Source organism: Callithrix jacchus, chromosome 12, assembly GCF_049354715.1.
Source record: "Callithrix jacchus isolate 240 chromosome 12, calJac240_pri, whole genome shotgun sequence".
Lineage (NCBI taxonomy): Eukaryota > Metazoa > Chordata > Mammalia > Primates > Cebidae > Callithrix > Callithrix jacchus.
The window spans coordinates 57,234,508-57,255,455 of NC_133513.1; the positions used below are offsets into that span (position 1 = coordinate 57,234,508).

General features: G+C 41.2%; 1 protein-coding gene across 5 annotated transcripts in view; it reads right to left on the minus strand.

Annotated features, from left to right (window-relative positions):
• Positions 1-14,216, minus strand: part of OIT3 (oncoprotein induced transcript 3) — a 53,248-nt gene extending 39,032 nt beyond the window's left edge. For all 5 annotated transcript variants that reach the window (XR_008475261.2, XR_013524915.1, XM_078345602.1 and 2 more), the window contains exons 1-4: positions 14,127-14,216; positions 8,964-9,338; positions 7,582-7,689; positions 1,555-1,677 (exon numbers count right to left, since the gene is read on the minus strand). Coding sequence is in view for 3 of the 5 variants with exons in the window: in XM_078345602.1 (XP_078201728.1) it covers positions 1,555-1,677; positions 7,582-7,689; positions 8,964-9,338; positions 14,127-14,187 (667 nt within the window). In the remaining 2 variants the exon portion in view is untranslated. The remainder of the gene's footprint in view (positions 1-1,554; positions 1,678-7,581; positions 7,690-8,963; positions 9,339-14,126) is intronic.
• Positions 14,217-20,948: the final 6,732 nt, after the last annotated feature.

Here is a 20,948-nt window from a genome sequence, read left to right on the forward strand (position 1 = left end):
TGTGGGCACTAGCCATAATTTTTCCTTTTGGGGAAGTATTTTTATTTTATTTTATTATTATTGTTATTTTTTGAGACAGAGTTTTGCTCTTGTTGCCCAGGCTGGAGTGCAATGGCGCAATCTTGGTTCACTGTAACGTCCACCTCCCAGGTTCAAGCAATCCTCCTGCCTCAGCCTCCCGGGTAGTTGAGATTACAGGCACCTGCTACCATGTCTGGCTAATTTTTGTATTTTTTAGTAAAGACAGGGTTTCACCATGTTGGCCAGGCTGGTCACAAACTCCTGACTTCAAGTGATCCACCTGCCTCAGCCTCCTAAAGTGCTGGGATTACAGGCATGAGCCACCGTGCCTGGCCCAAGTGATGGAATTTTAGTAGTGACAATTTGCAAGGGTAAATGTGCCTTAAAGAAGGGATATTATCTAAGTTTCATATAATAATAGTAGGCAATTTCCATTTCAATTATTTGATATACATTATGAGTTCTTTTTTGTTATTAGTTATATAAAATGTATAAAGTCCTATAAAATGTCTGCTATAAAAATAGATCTAAAAGTAAAATAAAATAATTAAAATAGGTTTTTTATTTATTACCCCAAACTGTATTTATCTTCCATAAACACAAAGCATATAGGGAGGAGAGGAAATGGTTTCATGTAAACCAGTTTCTCAAACTTCCAAGATGATAAAAATCACCCATGGAACTTGTTAAAAACACAAGCCCCAAGTCCCCACTTTAGGTCCTCTGAAACAGAGGCTCCAGGAGAGGGCTGGGAGAAGCTAAGCGTAAAAGCCCCCAGGTGCTTCTCAGCAGCAGGGAAGTTTGGGAAACACAGCTGTTGGCCAGTGGTTATGCTACTGCCTCTATTACCTGGCCAGTCTAGGTGTGCTCCTTGGACCAGCAGTATAGGTAACTCCTAGAAGTTATTTCAAAATGTAATATCTTGACCTGATCTCAGACCTACTATATCAGAATTTGCATTTTGACAAGATCCTAAGTGATTCGTAGGCACATATTAAAGTTTGAGAAATACCAAATATCCTCCCTCCTTTGTTTTTTTTTTTGAGATATTTTCTATCTGTTGCCCAGGCTGGAGTGCAGTAGTGCAATCATAGCTCACTGCAGCCTCAAACTCTTGGGCTTGAGTAATCCTTCCGCCTCAGCCTTCTGAGTAGGTGGCATTACAAGCATGCACCACCATGCCCAGCTACTTTTTATTTTTTAATTTTTTGTAGAGATAGTGTCTTACTATGCTACTCCCAAAGTGCTGTGGTTTCAGGCACCTGGCCAGAACACCCTATTTTTATTTCTCATTTAAAAATGTGGCTTTCTGCCTCTTGCAAAATTCCCTCCTGTTAAATCCTAGAGATAAAATCAGCACTGAATTCTGTCCACAGTGTGAGCATTCTCAATGTTGATGAACCCCTTATTTCATTTCTTTGCACAGCCAACTGTTACTCTCTTTGGGCTCTGAGACAGTTTCCTGAACATCAGAGAATAAGCCAGTGGCTTCCCTTGAGCTCTCGATTTGGGTCCCTTCTTGCCCATTCTCACCTTCACAAGTCTTGCCATCACTTCTTAGCACACGGCCAACCCCACACTCACAGCGGTAGGAGTTTTTGAGGTTCACACAGATCTCACTGCAGCCACCATTGTTTTGCTCACATTCATTTTCATCTGCAGAAAAGAAACCACACCATTTCCATATCGCTGAGCGACTCAGCCTTTTCCCAAGCCCCCAGACAGAATTTCCATATCTTTTCAGATCCTGTTGATGCACATTCCACCACCCAGTTCCCCTGTGATCCAGTATCATCACTTCCATCCACCCGATCTCCTGAACTATGTTATTGGTCCATTGCCCTTTGCTGACTGGAAGGTACCTAATTGCTTGCCAATTCCCTTCTCTTCAGAGAAAAATTATGGGAAAATGAAGTTCCTTTTGTGTCCTGGGTACACCTACTTATTTGTATTGGTGAATTTCACTTTCTCCAATGAGTTCCTGAGAAGTTACTAAATAAATACAAGCTTACAAAGTAAATTGTTTTAAGTCATGAAAGGAGCTTACATTACAGAAGGAAATAGCTGATAAAATATTTTATGAGGCAATTTTCTTTTATAACATGAATAATTGACCTCAAAATCTGGTTTTTAAATTCGTATATTCTCACATTCTACTTAACCAATGATTGCTAATCTTTTTAAGAATCCGATGAAGGGTATGGACTCTTGCAGTAAAAAAATGCACAGTTGGCAGCAAATTCTATGCCTTTCTTTCTACAAACAAGGAAAAGGAAGCTTGGGAGCTAAATTTGTCATGGCCCTCGGGAATAACAGACCTAGATAGGACTGAGGTTTACACACCCATGCGGTGACAGGAGGCATGACCTCGGCCCCAGGAGAGGAGATAAGCTGTGACTGAAACCCTGCTTAAGTCTAGGACCCCAGAAAATGTATCCCCTCAATGAGACGGGGAGAAGAACTTTGCCCAGTGGCCCAGAGAAGCAATAAAGAAACTCTGCCCAGGGTTCTAGAAGAAAGAAAAGCCTTTACAAATAATGGAAGCCCCAAACCAGGGCTCTGCCATGGCTGAAGTAAGTTTTTTTTTTTTTTTTTTTGAGATGCAGTTTCACTCTTGTTGCCCAGGCTGGAGTGCAGTGGTGCAGTCTCAGCTCCCTGTAGCCTCCTCCTCCCAGGTTCAAGCAATTCTCCTGTCTCAGCCTCTCAAGTATCTGGGATTATAGGCGCCCACCGCTGTGCCTGGCTAAGTTTTGTGTTTTTAGTAGAGATGGGGTTTTACCATATTGGCCAGGCTGGCCTCAAACTCCTGACCTTGTGATCCACCTGCCTCGGTCTCCCAAAGTGCTGGGTTTACAGGAGTGAGCCACCACACCCGGCCTGAAGTATGGTTTTATCCTTCACACATGGTATGGGGAATCTTGAATGATGAAACATTTGGCCTGGTCTGATAAAGCATTTGTGATGCCAACAGAAGCATTTGAAAAACTGCTCTGTGTAAAACTTCCTCAAACTATGTGCTATGGTTTGGATATTTGACCTCTCCAAATCTCAGAGTGAGATTTTTTTTTGAAACAGAGTCTCTCTTGCCCAGACTGGAAGGCAGTGGTGCAATATCAGCTCTCTGCAACCTCTGCCTCCCAGGTTCAGGAGATTGTCCTACCTCAGCCTTCCAAGTAGCTGGGATTACAGGCGTGTGCCACCATGCCTGGCTAATTTTTGTATTTTTAGTAGACAGGGTTTCACCATGTTGGCCAGGCTGGTCATGAACTCCTGCTTTCACATGATCCGCCTGCCTCAGCCTCCCAGAGTGCTGGGATTACATACGTGAGCCACCGTGCCCGGCCTCATATTGAGATTTGATCTCAGTGTTGGAGGTGACCCCTAATGGGAGGTGTTCAGGTCTTGGAGGCAGATCCCCTATGAATGGCTTGGTGCTATCTTTGCAGAAATGGGTGAGTTCTTGTTCCCAGTAGATTAGTTTCAGTATGTTTAAAAGGAGGCTGCCACCTCCCCCTTCTCACTTTTACTTCCTTTCTTGCCATGAGATGCACATGCCAGCACCCTTCACCTTCCTCCATGAGTGGAAGCAGCATGAGGCCCTTACCAGATGCTCATTCTCCCAGCCAGCAGCATCATAAACCAAATAAACCAATTTTCTTTATAAATTACCCAGACTCGGGTATTCCTTTACGGCAACACTAAACAGACAAGGATACCAGATGACAAGAGTGGCATCCTACAGAAAAACAACCACAACAGAAGATGGTTTGCCACAAGACACTTATATGAGGAATGATCCATTGTGAGAGAGTGTTGGCATGGTAACTGGAGGCTCTGAACTGGAAATAACAGAATTGTCCAGAAAAATCTATAATACAAGTATTTAAAGAATTAGTAAAAAGATAAAAGAAAGGATAATAACCAAAATCAGTGTGTAAAAAGACAAGGAAGAACTGAAAACACACAAAAACAAACACATAGAACTTGTAGAAATGCAAAATGTAGTTGATAATATTAAGAACCTTTATCAGGGCCCCTTCTTTCCCTTTCCTCATTATACCGCCTGGAAAGTAGATGGTTAGAGGCTGACAGCCTTCCTGAATGTGGACATGGTGACACCTATGCTTGGGTGGGTCCCTTAGAAGCCTCCATTCCAAGCCTGGACTGATTATCTTGGACTGATTTTTTTTTTTTAATATGAGAGAGAAATAAACTTTTACTTATTTAAGCCATAATTATTTGGGGGTTTATTGTTATAGCCAATGAAGATAGATACTCTATGCCTCAGCAGTTCCATTCTTATGGGTACCTGCTAGAGAAAATCTCACACAGTTGGTAAGGTATAATTTTTATGTTAATTCTAAGAACACACAAAACAATGCTATCTATTGTTATAGGTACATACACAAATAATAAAAGCATATAAATGGGACCAGAAGATCATATCTTAACTTTAAAACAATGATCACCTCTGGAGGGTGAGAGATGAAAGCAGGCTGGAATGGGATGGCTTTACTTGTATCTACAAAATTTTATTTAAAAGAAAAAGGGCTGGGTGTGGTGGCTCATGCCTATAATCCCAGCACTTTGGGAGGCTGAGGCAAGTGGATCACCTGAGTTTAGGAGTTCAAGACCAGCCTGGCCAACGTGGTGAAATGCTGTCTCTACCAAAAATACAAAAAATTAGCTGGGCCTGGTGGCATACACCTGTAATCACAGCTACTCGGGAGGCTGAGGCAAGAGAATCACTTGAACCCAGGAGGTGGAGGTTGCAGTGAGCTGAGATTGCGCCATCGCACTCCAGCCTGGGCAACAAGAGTGAAACTCCATCTCAAAAAACCCCAAATAACCAAAAAACAAACAAACAAACAAAAGGAAACAAACGTGAACTATAGTTAAATATAGGTATATAAGTTTCTGTTATATTATTTTGTTGTACGCTGGCTGAAAAAATTATATAGTTTAAAACAAATCATTAAAATTATTATGTTTAAATAAAAGCTAAAGGAAAATTGACACATGCTCACAAACACAAAACTCTGTCTACAGTTTCAGAGGATTCACAATCTCCCTAAAATCCCACAGACCCCACATAGGAACTTGGGGCTTTGATGGACAAACATGTCTAATATAAATTAAGGAAGAAATGTGTATGATATGCTACATTTGATGTTTAAAATTCACCAATAAGTAAACATATTGATATGATTTGGCTGTGTCTCCATCCAAATCTCACCTTGAATTGTAATAATCTCCATGTGTCAAGGGTGGGGCCAGGTGGAGATAACTGAATCCTGGGCATAGTTTCCTCCATACTGTTCTCATGGTAGTGAGTAAGTCTCATGAGATCCGATGGTTTTATAAATGGGAGCTCCCCTGAACAAGCTCTCTTGCCTGCCACCATGTAAGAAGTGACTTTACTCCTCATTCACCTTCTGCCATGATTGTGAGGCCTCCCTAGCTATGTGGAACTGTGAGTCAATTAAACCTCTTTATTTTATAAATTTCCTTTATAAATCCAGGCTTTTATATGTCTTTATTAGCAGCATGAGAACAGGCTAATATATATATGTGTATTCATTTTTAAATCTGCCTGTAGAAACCCTGGAAGCAGCACACATAAGAAAATAATATAACTGCTTCCTTGGGATGGAGCTGGGGAAGAGGGAAATGGGGCAAGAGGGTGACTGAGAGCTGGACAGTTTGCTGTATACCTTTTTATGTTGTTTAATTTGGGAACCACTTCAATGTATTACCTATTTAAAAGTTGCATTAAAACAAAAGCAAAGAAATGAATGAACAAAAAAAAAGCCAAATATTTTTGAACAGAAATATATGAGGGTAGGAGACTTCAGGAACCACTATCACCCCTACCCCAAGTCATTTAGCATTAAATCACATACTCAGAATCAACCACACGAGATCCCCAACAACTCCTATGGCAAGGCCTAAACATGCTCCACAGGATGGTCAGTGGGGTTCATTTAGGAGCTTTATTGATTGATTGATTGATTGATTTTTTTAAGAGACAGGGTCTTGCTCTTTCACTCAGGCTGGAGCACAGTGAAGCAATCAGAGCTCACTGCAGTCTTAAATTCCTGGGCTTAAGAAATCCTCCCACCTCAGCTGAGACTACAGCTACTGCCACCACACCTGGCTAATTTATTTTTATTTTATAGAGGTGGAGTCTCACTCTGTTGCCCAAGCTAGTCTCAAACTCCTGGCCTCAAGCAGTCCTCTTGCTTTGTCCTCCCAAAGCACTGGGATTACAGGCATGAGTCACACTGCCTGGCTCACTTAAGAGATTGAAGAGAAAAAGCTTTTCTAAAACAAGAAGCCACTTGGGCCCAGGATGTCAAAACCTCAGTGAGCTGAGATCACACCACTGCACTCCAGCCTGGGCAACAGAGTGTGACCCTGTCTTAAAAACAAACAAACAAATAAACAAAAACCAATAAGCTTTTTATGCTCTTTTGACCTTAATCTCCTACTTCAATCCTGACCTGTTACTGTTCTTCTTGCCGGGACTAGGGTAGGGCAATCTTCCCCTTTCAGTCTAGATTTGTTTTAAATCTATTTGAGTCTGAATCCAAAAAGGTTCAAAACCTTAAAGAGAAAGAGAGATGATCTTTAATCTTGAGATTTTCATCTCTGTTCTCTTCTAGTTATAGACAGCATAATACACAATTCAACAACTCTGGATTTCCTATAGACAATCTCACTCACATTTCTTGCTACTCAGAACAACCAAAATTGTAATAGCGAAGCTAAAGGAGTAAGTCCTTAGATTATTCTAGACCAGTGCTGCCCAACAGAAATATAAAGCAAGTTATATATTTAATTTAAAATCTTTAAGTAGTCACATTAAAATTAAAAAAAAAGAAAATTAATTTTAATAATATATTTTATATAACCCAATTATATGCAAAATATTTTCACTTTGATAGATAACCAGTATTAAACATACTATTTTTAGAGACAGTCTTGCTTTGTCACCCAGGCTAGAGAGCAGTGGTATAACCATACCTCATTGTAACCTTGAACTCCCAGGCTCAAGTGATCCTCCCACCCCAGCCTCCTGGGGAACTGGGACTATGGGTACACGCCATCATACCCAGATAATTTTCATATATTTTTGTAGAGATGAAGTCTTTCTTTGTTTCCCAGGCTGGTCTCGAACTCCTAGGCTCAAACCATCTGTCTGCCTCAGCCTCCCAAAGTGCTGGGATTACAGACATGAGCCACCGCGCCTGGCCAAACATCAGTTTTAAAATTCAAATCAAATGAAATTAAAATTCAGTTTTTCAGTCACACTAGCCACATTTCAAGTGCTCCATGGCCACCTGTAGCAACTCTAGTGGAGGGTACAATTCTCCACTGTCCCTAATCATGATACAAATTTGGCATGGGGCTTTCAGTCTAGGCATAAACTAAAAAGCAAACACCATTCCAAGTGTTTGGAGACACAAACTGGGAAAAAGATGGTGCTCTGAGGCGGAAAGAGTTTTTGATTTGTCCTTTCGATCCTAATAGCCTGCTACCTTATGATGAGTTTCTTACCAAAGCATGTCTGCCTGTCAGGACCTAGCACGGTTCCTGGAGCGCAGGTGCACTCACTGGTATCTGAGCAGCTGTCATGGCAGTCCTCGTCGCAGATGTCATAAAAATCTATGGAAGGATAAAGATTATCTTTCATGAGAGGAGGAAACCAGAGGACACTCTCTTTTTCATTCTTTTTAGAGATAGGGGGATGGTCTCCCTATGTTGCCCAGGCTGGCATTGAACTCCTGGGCACAAGCAATCCTCCCACCTTGGCCTTCCAAGTAACTGGCACTATAGGCATGAGCCACTACATCCAGCTGACCCTCTCCTTCTTGAGAGAGTCTCATAAGTGCAGCCTGGGGGATGAGTTTCCAGCCACCATCAAGGAAATTCTCATTGTTCAGGGTTTATATAACCCAATGGAAAACAAAAAACTAGGGCATCTTTTGTCATCTAGATCAGTGATTCCCAACTTCAGATCCATAGGCCCATGAGTGGTCATAGAGTTTCTGCAAATCTAAAACCTCACCGTATATGAGCTATAGACTAGGAAAGTGTTATGTCCTACTCTTCCAGTGCTCTATTTTTAAAATGCATACAGACATTGATGGGATTAATAACACAGAAATTAAAAGTAAGGCCGGGCGCAGTGGCTCAAGCCTGTAATCCCAGCACTTTGGGAGGCCGAGGCGGGTGGATCATGAGGTCAAGAGATCGAGACCATCCTGGTCGACATGGTGAAACCCCGTCTCTATTAAAAATACAAAAAATTAGCTGGGCATGGTGGCGCGTGCCTGTAATCCCAGCTACTCAGGAGGCTGAGGCAGGAGAATTGCCTGAACCCAGGAGGTGGAGGTTGCAGTGAGCCGAGATCGCGCCATTGCACTCCAGCCTGGGTAACAAGAGGGAAACTCCACCTCAAAAAAAAAAAAAAAGTATTACTGACATAAAGTGCTTCTTCCCATTATGTATCATTAAAAAATCAGTGGACACTAAACACAATCCAACCATATGGATGTCTGATTACCTATCTATTAATCAAAATAGAGATCTTAAAAAGGTGTTCTCCATACTCAAAAAAAGCTGGAAATCCACTATTTAGAGAACCTAAATCAATGTTTCATTTTCTAATGTTTTGTTTGAATGGAATTCAGACAAAATTAAAAAGAACTGATCAAAGTCATAGCTTCTTTCTCCTTCTATTTATTCAGGAATTTTTCAGAAGTTCTAAGAACTTCTGAGATAGCAGAAATCACAATCTAGAGGTATCTTTGGCCCCACATCAATGTTGTTCAGACTGAGATATAGTGTCACTGTAACTGCATTTCCTATAAATGGTACTTTTTGACTCCACCCGTGGTCTTGTTGGTGGAGACTAAGAGCACAGGGAAGGTACTCACGACCACAGTAGACATGGAAGCAGACACTGGGCTTGGTCAGACGATACACATAGTAGCCTCCAGGGCAAGACTTGACCTCCACCGTGGTATTCCAGAGGCAGCAGTTCCCATTGAAGCTGGCACAAGCCTGGCGTTGCACAATGCCATCACCTTCTAGGGGGTGGCTGCCATTGAGCCAGACAGGTGCGTGGGTTCCACAGTGGTTTTCTGGTATGCAGAAGGTGGGCATGGCATCTCCTGCCATACCCGTGAAGCGGTACCACTCCCCATCCACATGGTTGTCACACAGAGGAGAACCTTGAGACTCATCCAATTGGTGGTCAGTGTTCCTCCAGGGCTCATTCAGGCTGATGTAAGCGAAACACGGATCTAGGGCTGGAAATGTAAAAGATATCTCAAAGTACCTGGAGTGTTTCAAATCACAGCACCAACAGCCCAAGTCCACCTTCTTGGTCTTGCATTTGAACATTTTTGAATTCAAGAGACAAATTAGTTAAGGTCCCAAAAAATAGCTATTTAAGGTTCCTCAAGTTGATTTAAACATGTTGCATAAATGCCTATTTCAAAATCATTTCAAACCTAAAGTTTAGTGTTCGCATTGAATTAAATTTTTATCCAGAGTAATTATTTGATAGAAGGATAGTTATTCAGAGCAAGGGAGGTTAGGATTAAAGACTCACTGAACGAGTCAGACCATACTCTGAGTATTTCATTCATAACTGGAGATTGTATTATTATTGTTACTGTTTGTTTTTGAGATAGGGTCTGGCTCTGTCATTGCGGCTGAAGTGCAGTGGTATAATCATGGCTTACTGCAACCTCTGCCTCCTGGGCTCAAGTGATCCTCCCCACTCAGCCTCTGAAGTAGCTGGGACACAGTCCCATGCTACCACACCTGGCTAATTTTCTTTTTCTTTTTTTTGGTAGAGAGAGGGTTTCGCCATCTTGCCCAGGCTGGTCCTGATCTCCTGGGCTCAAGTGATCCTCCTGCCTCAGCCTCCCAAAATGCTGGGATTACAGGCATGAACCCAGTTCTCAGCCAGAGGCTGTATTTTATAAAAGTAGTTGACAAACTTGTTCAGAGAAAGTTGACTTAGAAAGGGTCCTAAAAATTATTTACTGGAGAAGTTGAGAATTATGGTTTGGGAAAAAGGAGACTGAAGAAAATGCATATTGGTTTTAATCTGAAATAGGCTTGTGGAAGAGAAATTAGCTATTCTGTTACAAGAACAAGAACAAATAGTGGGAAAGCACATTTCAGTTCAGTTATCCAGTCAAAGGAGAGGCTGTGTCATAGTGCAGTTAGCTTCCAATCCTTGGAAATTTTCAAAAAAGTATTCGGCTGGCCATTTGTAAAGAAGATTATAGGTGAAATTTTGCATTATTAGAAAGTTTGACGTGATAAGGAATGTGTAAAGCTCATTCCCCTGAAGAGGAAAAGAACTCAGGCATGTGCTACCTACTTTGAAATACACAGTATAATAGCATGTAGTTACTGGGAATATTCTCAAAGTAAATTCTAGTATATATTCTACCAGCTTATTGAAAATATCAAGAATCCTGCGTATTCACAGTTAACCATGGCATTATGATCCTAGCTGTTATACAGCAAAGTTTTTCAGACATATATTTTTAGTGCATAAATTACAAGGACAAATATCTCATCCAAAACATTTCATTGCATGTCGTGAAGACTTTGAAAAATAACATTCTGGTCAGGCAGGGTGGCTCATGCCTATAATCCCAACACTTTGGGAGGCCGAGGCAGGTAGATCATCTGAGGTCAGGAGCTCAAGACCAGCCTGGTCAACATGGTGAAGCCCATCTCTACTAAAAATACAAAAATTAGCCAGGTATGGTGGCACGTGCCTGTAATCTCAGCTACTTGGGAGGCTGAGGCAGGAGAATCACTCGAACTCGGGAGGTTGGAGGTTGCAGTGAGCCGAGACCATGCCATTGTACTCCAGCCTGGGCAATAAGAGTGAAACTCTATCTCAAATAGATAGATAGATAGATAGATAGATAGATAGATAGATAGATAGATAGAAAAACAACATTTTAATGACTAAAGACACGAATATCTCCAATATTCTCATTGCTTCCCTTAACTCCAGGGAAACTAATCAATGAATTAATGTAGGTAAATTGTCCTTAGAAGAATCTATGAAACTAAGAAATTCTAGAAAGGAGCATTGGCCAGAGAGTACTATATTATCGTTCTTAATGTACAGAGGTTGACTTACGTAACTGATACCATAGGCAAGGAATTCACATTAGGGCCAATACATTTTGTGGGCAGGGAATTCCGTATTAGCAAATAGTACACAACAATTAAATATGAATGGGCCATGATCACTAAATCTAACTTGTCTAGAAAATATCTTAGATTTTTTAAATCTACACTATCCACATTTCAAAGTTAAGTTTACTCTCTAAACTTCAGTCACATGTAGAGAAAGGTGTGGCCCATTGCTCATGGCCCCCAAGAAAATATGGCAATTTGAGACAAGAAAAAAGTGGGATATTGTATTTTCTGGAAAGCAACTTGCTTTCTTTAAAATGTCCCTTACATATCTCAGCTGAGCCCTGCATCACAAGCCTTTAAGGGCAAGAAATATCCTCAGATTCTCTCTCCCCTCAAAAGGGACACATTTCTTCCTCTGCTCTCCCAGCTGTGGCTTTTTCTTATAAGCAAGGTTTCCAGAGCAATTTCACAGGTGATTATAGAATCACAGAAATATTTGGTTCCTCTCCCTGTCTCTAATTTTATAAGAAATGGTTAGATACTCAACTTTTAATGGCTTCTGCAGAAACTCCTAAACCTCTCTCAGTAACTATTTCCTGATTTATAAAGTTTTTCCTTCAAGTTAAATGTCATTTCTTGGGCTGTTTACTAAAAGTTCACTTCCTTCCCTGCTGTAGAGGAGAGAGGGCATGAGGAGGAGAAATTTATCTACCATCTTCTGTAACCTAACTAAATAATACATATATGTTAAAAGTTAACCATCCAATACTTTCTGACATTAAATGTACCCATCCCATTGTACCCTCTTTGAAGGCAGCAATCTAATCTAAGCCTGGACCCTGGTCTTATATCCTGTTTCCAATCTCGGTGTGAAGCACAGAATCTGGTATTGTGCACATTCATCCTAAACTGCTGATGTATACTTCTCAATGGTATGGCTTCAAAAAGAATAGCCCTGTGGGTTCCTTCCTGGCCTACCAGAAGCTCCTCAACAGTTTGCTAACAGGCCTGCTTGCCAGCTGTCCCTCTGGCTTCTTCCACCAGGACCACGCAGGGCCAAGGGCAGAGAACTGATGTCTGCATCCCCACCCTTTCGCCCCAAGGTTGCGTCCTCCAACCCTCCAGGTCCTACAGAGAGCCACCCCTGAATCTCAGCCCCCTGGAACCCTGTGCCTGAGCTTGATTGGGAAGCACCCCCCCTTTCCTGCTCCCTACTTTTTCATCCTCCTCCCTCATCACCCTACTTTGCTTCTCTCCGTTTTCTGTCTTCTCTCACTTCCCCTCTCCTCCCAGGGCAAGCACCAACCCCAGACCCTAAAATTCCCTGTTTATCTTGCTTCTGTCATTGAGCCAAATACCATCCTTGACGTGCTGTGTGCTGGGGGTTGGAAAGAAAAGTCTGGGAAGGGTGAGGGTAATGGAAAGAATGGGGAATACAGGAGGTACTACAGGGAGAATAGGTAAGGAGAAGGGTAGAAAGAAAGGGGAGTGGAGATTTTTGGGAGGACAACTTTCTGAGTGACCCTTGGGTTACTGGCAGCAGATATGAGGTGATTAATGACGGGTTAGCTCAAGCATATTTTTTGAACAGTTTCGGATTTACAGCATAGTTGATATGATAGACAAAGAGATGCCATATATGCCACACCCAGCTTCCCTTGTTATGACACATTACCTTTAGCCATACATTAGCATGGTACCTTTGCTGCATTAATGAACCACTGCTGATACCTTATTATTAACTCATGTTCACATTTATTCAGAATTGCTTAGTTTCTACCTATATCTTTCTGTTGCAGGATCCCATGCAGGATCCCACATTACATTTAGGTGTCAGGTCTCCTTAGGGTCTCAAGTCATTTTTTTTTTTTTTTTTTGAGACGGAGTCTCCCTCTGTTGCCCAGGCTGGAGTGCAGTGGTGCGATCTCGGCTCACGGCAACGTCCACATTCTGGGTTCAAGTGATTCACCCCGCTCAGCCTCCCAAGTAGCTGGAATTACAGGCATGTAACACCTTGCCCAGATAATTTTTTTTGGTTTGGTATTTTTAATAGAGATGGGGTTTCACCATGTTGGCCAGGCTAGTCTCGAACTCCTGACCTTAGGTGATCCACCAGCCTTGACCTTCCAAAGTGCTGGGGTTATAGGTATGAGCCACTGCGTTTAGCCCCAAGCCTAATTTTAATGTGTATCCTTTAAGGTGCTAGAGCAAGGCCCAAGTTACCATGAAAAAATAAACCAGGGTCAACTAAATACCGAGCTACTCAAAAGTGTCAAGAAGGATGGTTCTCTCCATCTCACCTCCCACCTGTTCTTCCAGTTACCACTTATATTCTACTAGAAAAAGAGGCAAGAGAGAAATCTGTTAGTAACTGGAATTGAAACTTTCCTTTGCCTGGTTAGCCATTTTTGCATCAAGCCTGAGGACGGAGACAATTTAGGGTTCACTAAATCTGTGCAAAAAGTCTTATTTTCTGATATAAAGACTAACGAGTTTGGTTTATCCAGATCTGTACCCCTCATGGCAACAGACCTTTCAGTCCCTTGCCTTCATTAAAGAAAAACTCTACACTCAACTTAAAAAAATTTTTTTTTCTCTTCAAGTTGGAACTATAAAAGTGCCTAGAACACAAAGAAGTTAGAATTCTTTTTATACATACTCCAGGAAATATTTAGCTAGTGGAAAACAGTGGGATATGGCAGATCCATGGAAATTTTGGATGTCCAGGCAAGAGGCTAAATGGAAGCTGTAACAGAAAATCTCTGGAAATCTATTTTCAAGGGTTACCAGGGACTTTTCTTACACAATTCTAGAGCTAGCATTTAAGGTACTGTAATCTAGTTCTTAATCATCTGTACATCATAACAAATTGCCACAACAAAAAGTGCATTGTCCCAAATTCTTGACATGACACTCACCCACGGGCGACATGGAGGTGCCTGTGATGAAGAGACAGATGAGAAACAGGAACGGCGTCATCCTTCTGGACCAACCGCCAGAAACACACTGGAAAATCCTCTTAATACTGGTGTTCCTTTGTCCCCTTCTCCTTCAAGCACTTTTTTTTTAAAGGCCTCTAGGCTCTCATGAGAAAGACTTTATCAGCGCTGGTAGGGGTGTTATCAGAGGAAGAGGATGAGGATGAGTGGGATAAGGTGTCCACAGCTCTGGCCTTGGCCCCAGAGAGAAGCACTGCTTTACACTGTCAACAGGGTTCCTTTATTGATAGTTTTCTTTAGGGAAAAAAAAAAACCCTCAAAATCCCTCATCCTCCTATTGTTTTCTCTCTAAAATTCCCTGCAATGAAACCTCCAGTATCTTATCCTGAAGGGAACTCTAAATGAAGGACATCCCTTCACATCAAATTCTTGCTTTGTGACTTCTTGGAATTGATTTCACAATGTTGCAGCCATAGCATTGCACACTAAATGAGAATGGATAAAGCCAAATAGCTGAAACTGTCCAGGTCAGATGGTCGAGGAGCTTACAACAGCACACAAAACAAAGTAGTAAGGACAGGTATGGGACAGGGAGAGTACTCTCTTGAAATAAGCTCCTGAGTTTGTTTTATTATGGTCTTTGGCCCAAAACTCCTGCAAGAAACAAGGTTTAACAAGAAACAAGGTTTTCGCCCTTTCATTTTTTATTTTTATTTATTTGTTTATTTATTTCGAGACAGAGTCTTGCTCTGTCACCCTGACTGGAGTGCAGGGGCGTGATCTCACTACAACATCTGCCTCCCGGGTGTTTACCAAATCAAGTAGCAATACCTCATGTTTTCATCCTGTTTTTGCCCCCAAAATTAAAAAATGGTTTAATGTGATTTATTTCACTAATTCTCACATTAAGATGGGGTAGAAACTTAGAATTAGAAACTACTCATTAACACTCTGGAAAATTAAATGTCAACATTTACTAAAGTTTTACTTTTAGACAAAGGAGGGGACATGTAGGGACCGGTATATTACATGTCACCGACACAGCCTTAGGAATTAGAGATTTCGAGTTTGCTAGCTCCCTGACATTCTGCAGTGTTGTGGACTCCCGAGAATTAGCAAGAACTATCATTGAAGATAATGTAAAGGGAAAGGATAAAAAGAGGGGTAGGGAAAAGTTGCTCTTTAAAAAAAAATACTGTGTTAAACAAGGGTCTGAGGGAAACCACAATTTTTCTATTCCAATCTTACTTGATGCTTTGAGCTTCTATTATTCCTGCGCTTGCTTTTATCTGTGTAACTTTTCCCAATAACCACAATTCTAGTGACTGGAAAAGGAATAGTATCTTTGGGAAGTCATCTTAAACTTGTTTCCATAATCTGTTAGCACAATTTTTTTTTTCAGAGGTGGGGTCTTGCTATGTTGCCCAGGCTGGAGTGCAACGGCTATTCATATGCACTCCGTAGCACACTGAAGCCTTGAACTCCTTGGCTCCATGAATCCTCCTCCCTCAGCCTCCCCAGCAGCTGAGACTACAGGGGCACCATGAGCCCGGCTTCTTAGCACAATTTATAAACCAAATTCAGTGACTTTCAAATGACCATGGCCCCTTTCCTCTAAGGATGTCTGTTCAATTAAACATCAGTGCTTACTGGGGCCAGGTGCCATGCTAATCACTTGTTTTTGACAATGGCAAAGGTACAAATGGTCCCCAGAAGCTCAGGGTTTATGGTCAAGCAAGGGGTTTCCACTGATCTAAAATTGTAGCTAGCTGCTTTATTACTAACATTAGTGGGACACAGGCAATTTGACCATTAGCTTGGTAAGTTGTGGTTTGATGGCAGCAATGGATGACTCTGCCATCTCACTGCAGGGTAGTGCTGCTAAGAATCAGTGCTTTAAACAGAAAAACCCCAACTTCCTGTCCTTAGGAAGCTGTTTGAGGGCTTCATATGTGTTGCAGAGAAACAGAGGACGTGTGCATGAGATAAACTCAGACTTGTTGCCAGGATTGATTGCTGGAGTCAAGGACTTTCACCAGATAGCCTTTGGTTCTGTAAACAAAAATTCCCAGGATGGTAAGATTTTTTTTTCTCCCTTATTTTTATTTTTTCCTTTTTAGTTGAACTGCCCTTTCATTTTTTACTTTTTTTTTTTTTGAGACAAGAGTCTTGCTAGGCTGGAGTGCCATGGCGTGATCTTGGCTCACTGCAACCTCTGCCTCCCAGGTTCAAGCCATTCTCCTGCCTCAGCCTCTTGAGTAGCTGGGATTACAAGGACGTACCACCACACCCAGCTATATTTTATATTTTTAGTAGAGACGGAGTTTCACCATGTTGGTGAGGCTGGTCTTGAACTCCTGACCTTGTGATTCACCCGCCTTGGCCTCCCAAAGTGCTGGATTACAGGCATAAGCCACCACATCCAGCCTCATTTTTTACTTTTTATGAAGAAAAATTTCAAATATATAAAGAACAATAATGAACAGCTAGTTATGATTACTAACATTTTTTCATTCTCATCTCATTTACATACCAGTATGCATTTCTAACATAGTCTTTTTTTTTACATAATCATGATGCTTTTATTACAACTATGAAAATCAGTAATAATTCCTTACTTCATACCTAGTCCATATTTAAATTTCTCAATAGTTCCAAATATTCCTTTTTATTGCTGGATTGAGTGAGGATTCAAACAAGATTTATATGTTGCCTTTTAGTTGTCACTTAAATTTATTTTTGTTGGCCGAACGCAGTGGCTCATGCCTGTAATCCCAGCACTTTGGGAGGCTGAGGTGGCTGGATCACCTGAGGTCAGGAGTTTGAGACCAGCATGACCAACATGGCGAAACCCTGTCTCTACTCAAAATACAAAACTATCTGGATGTGGTGATGCAGGCCTGTAATCTCAGCTACTTGGGAGGCTGAGGCAGGAGAATCGCTTGAACCTGAGAGGTGGAGGTTGCAGTAAGCCAAGATTACACCACTGGACTCCAGCCTGGGCAACAGAGGGAGACTCTGTCTCAAAACAAAAAATTATCCACCATGGTTTTCCCTCCTTCCTTCCATTTGTTGAAGAAACCCCATCATTTGTCCTATAGAATGTTCCATATTTTGGGTTTGGTGAATTGCTTCTTTGCGGTGTCTTGTAGTCTCTCCTCCCCCATATTTAATGATAATGCTTGTTCATACATTATATTTTTTTCTATATTACGTGCTATTAGAATTTAAAAACAAAAATATTCTGGTGACACTGAGGGAATTTTATGTACAGAAGGCAATGTTAGAAACAGACCAGTTAGCAAGAGGATAAATCAGTCTAGGATACATCTGAGCAACAGTAACAATTTGAGAGCTACCATCATATAAATGGTAACAAATAGGGGAGACAGGTGAGATTACACCCATGGAAAATGGGGTCCAAGATGGAACCTTGGGGAAGCTTAACATTAAAGATGTGGGCAGAGGAATGGGATGCTGTAAAAGAGACCAGGAAGTAGTCAGAGATTTATGAAAGGAAACCCGAGGGTGAAGTCACAGGAGCTGATGTTCACAGAAGAGGGGTTGCCCAGTGTATGTTGCATTTATAAAACATACATAAACATTTATAAAGTAGGCAATTTTTTTTTTTTGAGACAGGGTCTCACTCTGTCATACAGGGTGGCGTGCAGTGGTGTGATTTCAGCTCACTGCAGTCTCTGCCTTCAGGGTTCAAGCAATTCTCCTGCCTCAGCCACCTAAATAGCTGGGATTACAGGTGTGCGCCACCATGCCTGGCTAATTTTTATATTTTTAGTAGAGATGGGGTTTGCCATGTTGCCCAGACTGGTCGCAAACTCCTGAATTCAAACTATCCACCCACCATGGCCTCTCAGAGTGCTGGGATTACAGGCAAAGTAGGTAATCTTATATTCAGTAGGATTCATTAAAAATAACTTAGACATTTATCCTAAGGAAATATCACAAGAGCCCAAGGGAGATGAGTAGTTAGGACTTATTTGGGAGAGCAACAAAGGTTGGCAGTGATAAATCTCAATTAAAACTCTGAAGAGTTCTGGTGAAACTGAGCTCTAAAATCTAAGTCCCATTTTTCTGTGAAATCTTTCCAGATAGATTTTAAAAGTCAACCTATTTGTATTTGTTTTGAAAACATCTACCACGTGCTTACTGCTGCACCCTGACAAGCAGGATACCACATTAGCATTAACAAGACCTCTGGTTTTATCTTTTCTACTCACCACAGTCACCATGCTCAGCAGTCCTCCAGTCACTCAGTCTGGTATTTGACCATAGGATGCACTGAGGAGTTGTGACATAGTCGCCATCTCTGTTCCTCAGTTCCTTTCTCTTTAAAGCAATGGTTAGATTAGATCAAGGGTTCTCATCAGAATCACCAGGAGGGCTTGTTGAACACAGATTTCTGGCTCCACTCCTAGTTTCTGATCCAAAAGGGACCAGAGAACTTGCATTTCTAACAGCTGCAGGAGATGACATGCTGCTGCTCTGGGGACCATGTTCTGAGAACCTTTTACTTTCTCCACCTCTAAAGCCTATGCTCCCTTAGCAAAACTGCATTACTTAACGCTCGGTAATAGCTTTAATGTTGTCACTATGTGCCTTTAATCCACTACTTTTTTTCCCTCTATTTTGGTAAAATATACATAAAATCTATCATTTAAACCACTTAAGTGTACATACAGTTCAGTGGTATTAGGTACATTCACATTGTTGGGCAACCATCACCACCACCCACCTCCAGATCTCTGTCATTTCCCAAACTGAAACTCTATGCATTAAACAATAACTCCCTCATCTGTGGCAGCCATTATTCAACTTGGTATTTCTATGAATCTGACTACTGTAAATACTTCATATAAGTGGAATCATATAGTTATTGTCCTTTTGGGACTAGCATGGTTCATTTAGCATGTGTCTTGAAGGCTCATCCCTTTTATGGCATGTGACCAAATTCCATTCTTGTATGGCTGAATCCTCGGTTGTGTGAACACACCGTATTTTGTTTATCCATCCATTTGTTGGCGGACATCAGGTTGCTCCTACCATTTGGTTATGGTGAATGCTGCTGCTGTGAACATGTATGTGTGTATACATGTCTGTTTGTCTCAACTTTCAATTCTTTTGGATATATACCCAGAAGTGGAATTGCTGGATCATACGGTTGTTTCACTATCTGAGGAGCCACCGTACTGCTTTCCACAGGAGATGCACCATTTTACATTCCTGCCAGCAATGCCTAGGGTTCCAATTTCTCTACTTCCTCACCAACATATTTCATTTTCTGCTTTTTCTGATAATAGTTACCCTAATGGGTGTGAAGTGGTATTTCGTGATAGTTTTACCTTTCCTTAGTTATTAGTGATGTTGAGCATCTTTTTGTGTTTATTGGGCATATGTGTATCTTCTTTGGAGAATTGTCCAACTCCTCTGTCCATTTTTTAGTTTTTGTTAGGTTCACTATATTTTAAAGTAAGCTTGTCCTACCCATGGTTCGCAGGCCGCATGCAGCACAACACAAATTTGTTTTTTTTTCTTTTCTCCATTTTTTTTTCAAACTCATAAACTTTCTTAAAACATTTGAGGTTTTGTGTGTTTTGCTTTAGCTCGTCTGCTATCATTAGTGTTAGTGTATTTTATGTGTGGCCCAAGACAATTCTTTTTCTTCCAGTATGGCCCAGGGAGGTCAGAAGATTGGATACTCCTGCTTTAAACTTCAAATTGTAAGCCCCTTAAAGTCAAGGAATCATGTTTTTATTTTCCTTAAAAAACCTAACCAAAACAAAAACAACCCTGCAAAGCTTAACAGAATGTGTGAAATATGTAGATACTATTTCTTGAATGCAAAAAATGACTTAATATTTTCAGCCTTGTAAGAGCTGAAAGAAGAAACAAAAAGTGCCTCAACAGTCAAAGATAGGTTTATTTTGGAGAATAAACCTGAGGGAGATTCTGGCTGATTTCAACAGGAGCTTCTCTCTTACTAAGGGTACTTAAGCGTTTAGTGGGGAGAGCTTACCTCAGGCTCAGAGTGTTTCTGGGTAGAGAAGAGTTTTATCGTAGGGGTGGAACGTCTCTGTTCAGAGGGGAGGTTATTTCGGGGCTGGCATGTCTCTGGTCAGAGAGGGCTTTCATTTCAGGGCTAGAATGTTTCTGGTCAGAGGTGTCAATTGTGGTTTATAGTCATGCTGACAGCGATTAGGCTGATGTTTTTTGGCTGGATTTAGGTGGTTTTCAGTCAAGGGGAACTTAAACTGGCAGTGCTTGTCCAAGATGGTGATGCTCCTCTCTGTCAGACCTTACCTTATTACACCTTACATGTGGATCAGGGTTGTCTATGTTATATTTTTCCCATTTGGCTACCACTGTAAATTTAATATAAACTCTGAAAATAATGAATACTTAATTTTGGTGCATCCTTGAGCAATCTTCTTGAGTCCAGCAGCCTATACTGGGCAATCCAGATGATATGATACCATGGAGATTTTTCCTGTCCATCAGGAGATAAGGATTCAGGCTTACTGAGACTGCTGCTGCTGACTTTATTTATGGTTGTAGAGGTCACTCAACCTCTTGGTGACTCTGGAAAATCAGGAAAATACTGATCATCTTAGGTTCAGAAAGAATTACTGAAATGCCTAGTTTTGAAATGTAGGCTTAAGGAAGATAGCTTAATTTGATAATATTTTTATAAAAATGAGTTTTAGAATTAAAAAGCTTCATACCTAGAAACAAAGGAAACATAGTTGTTCTGGTTTTGTTTTAAAGAATGAGATGCTATCCTTC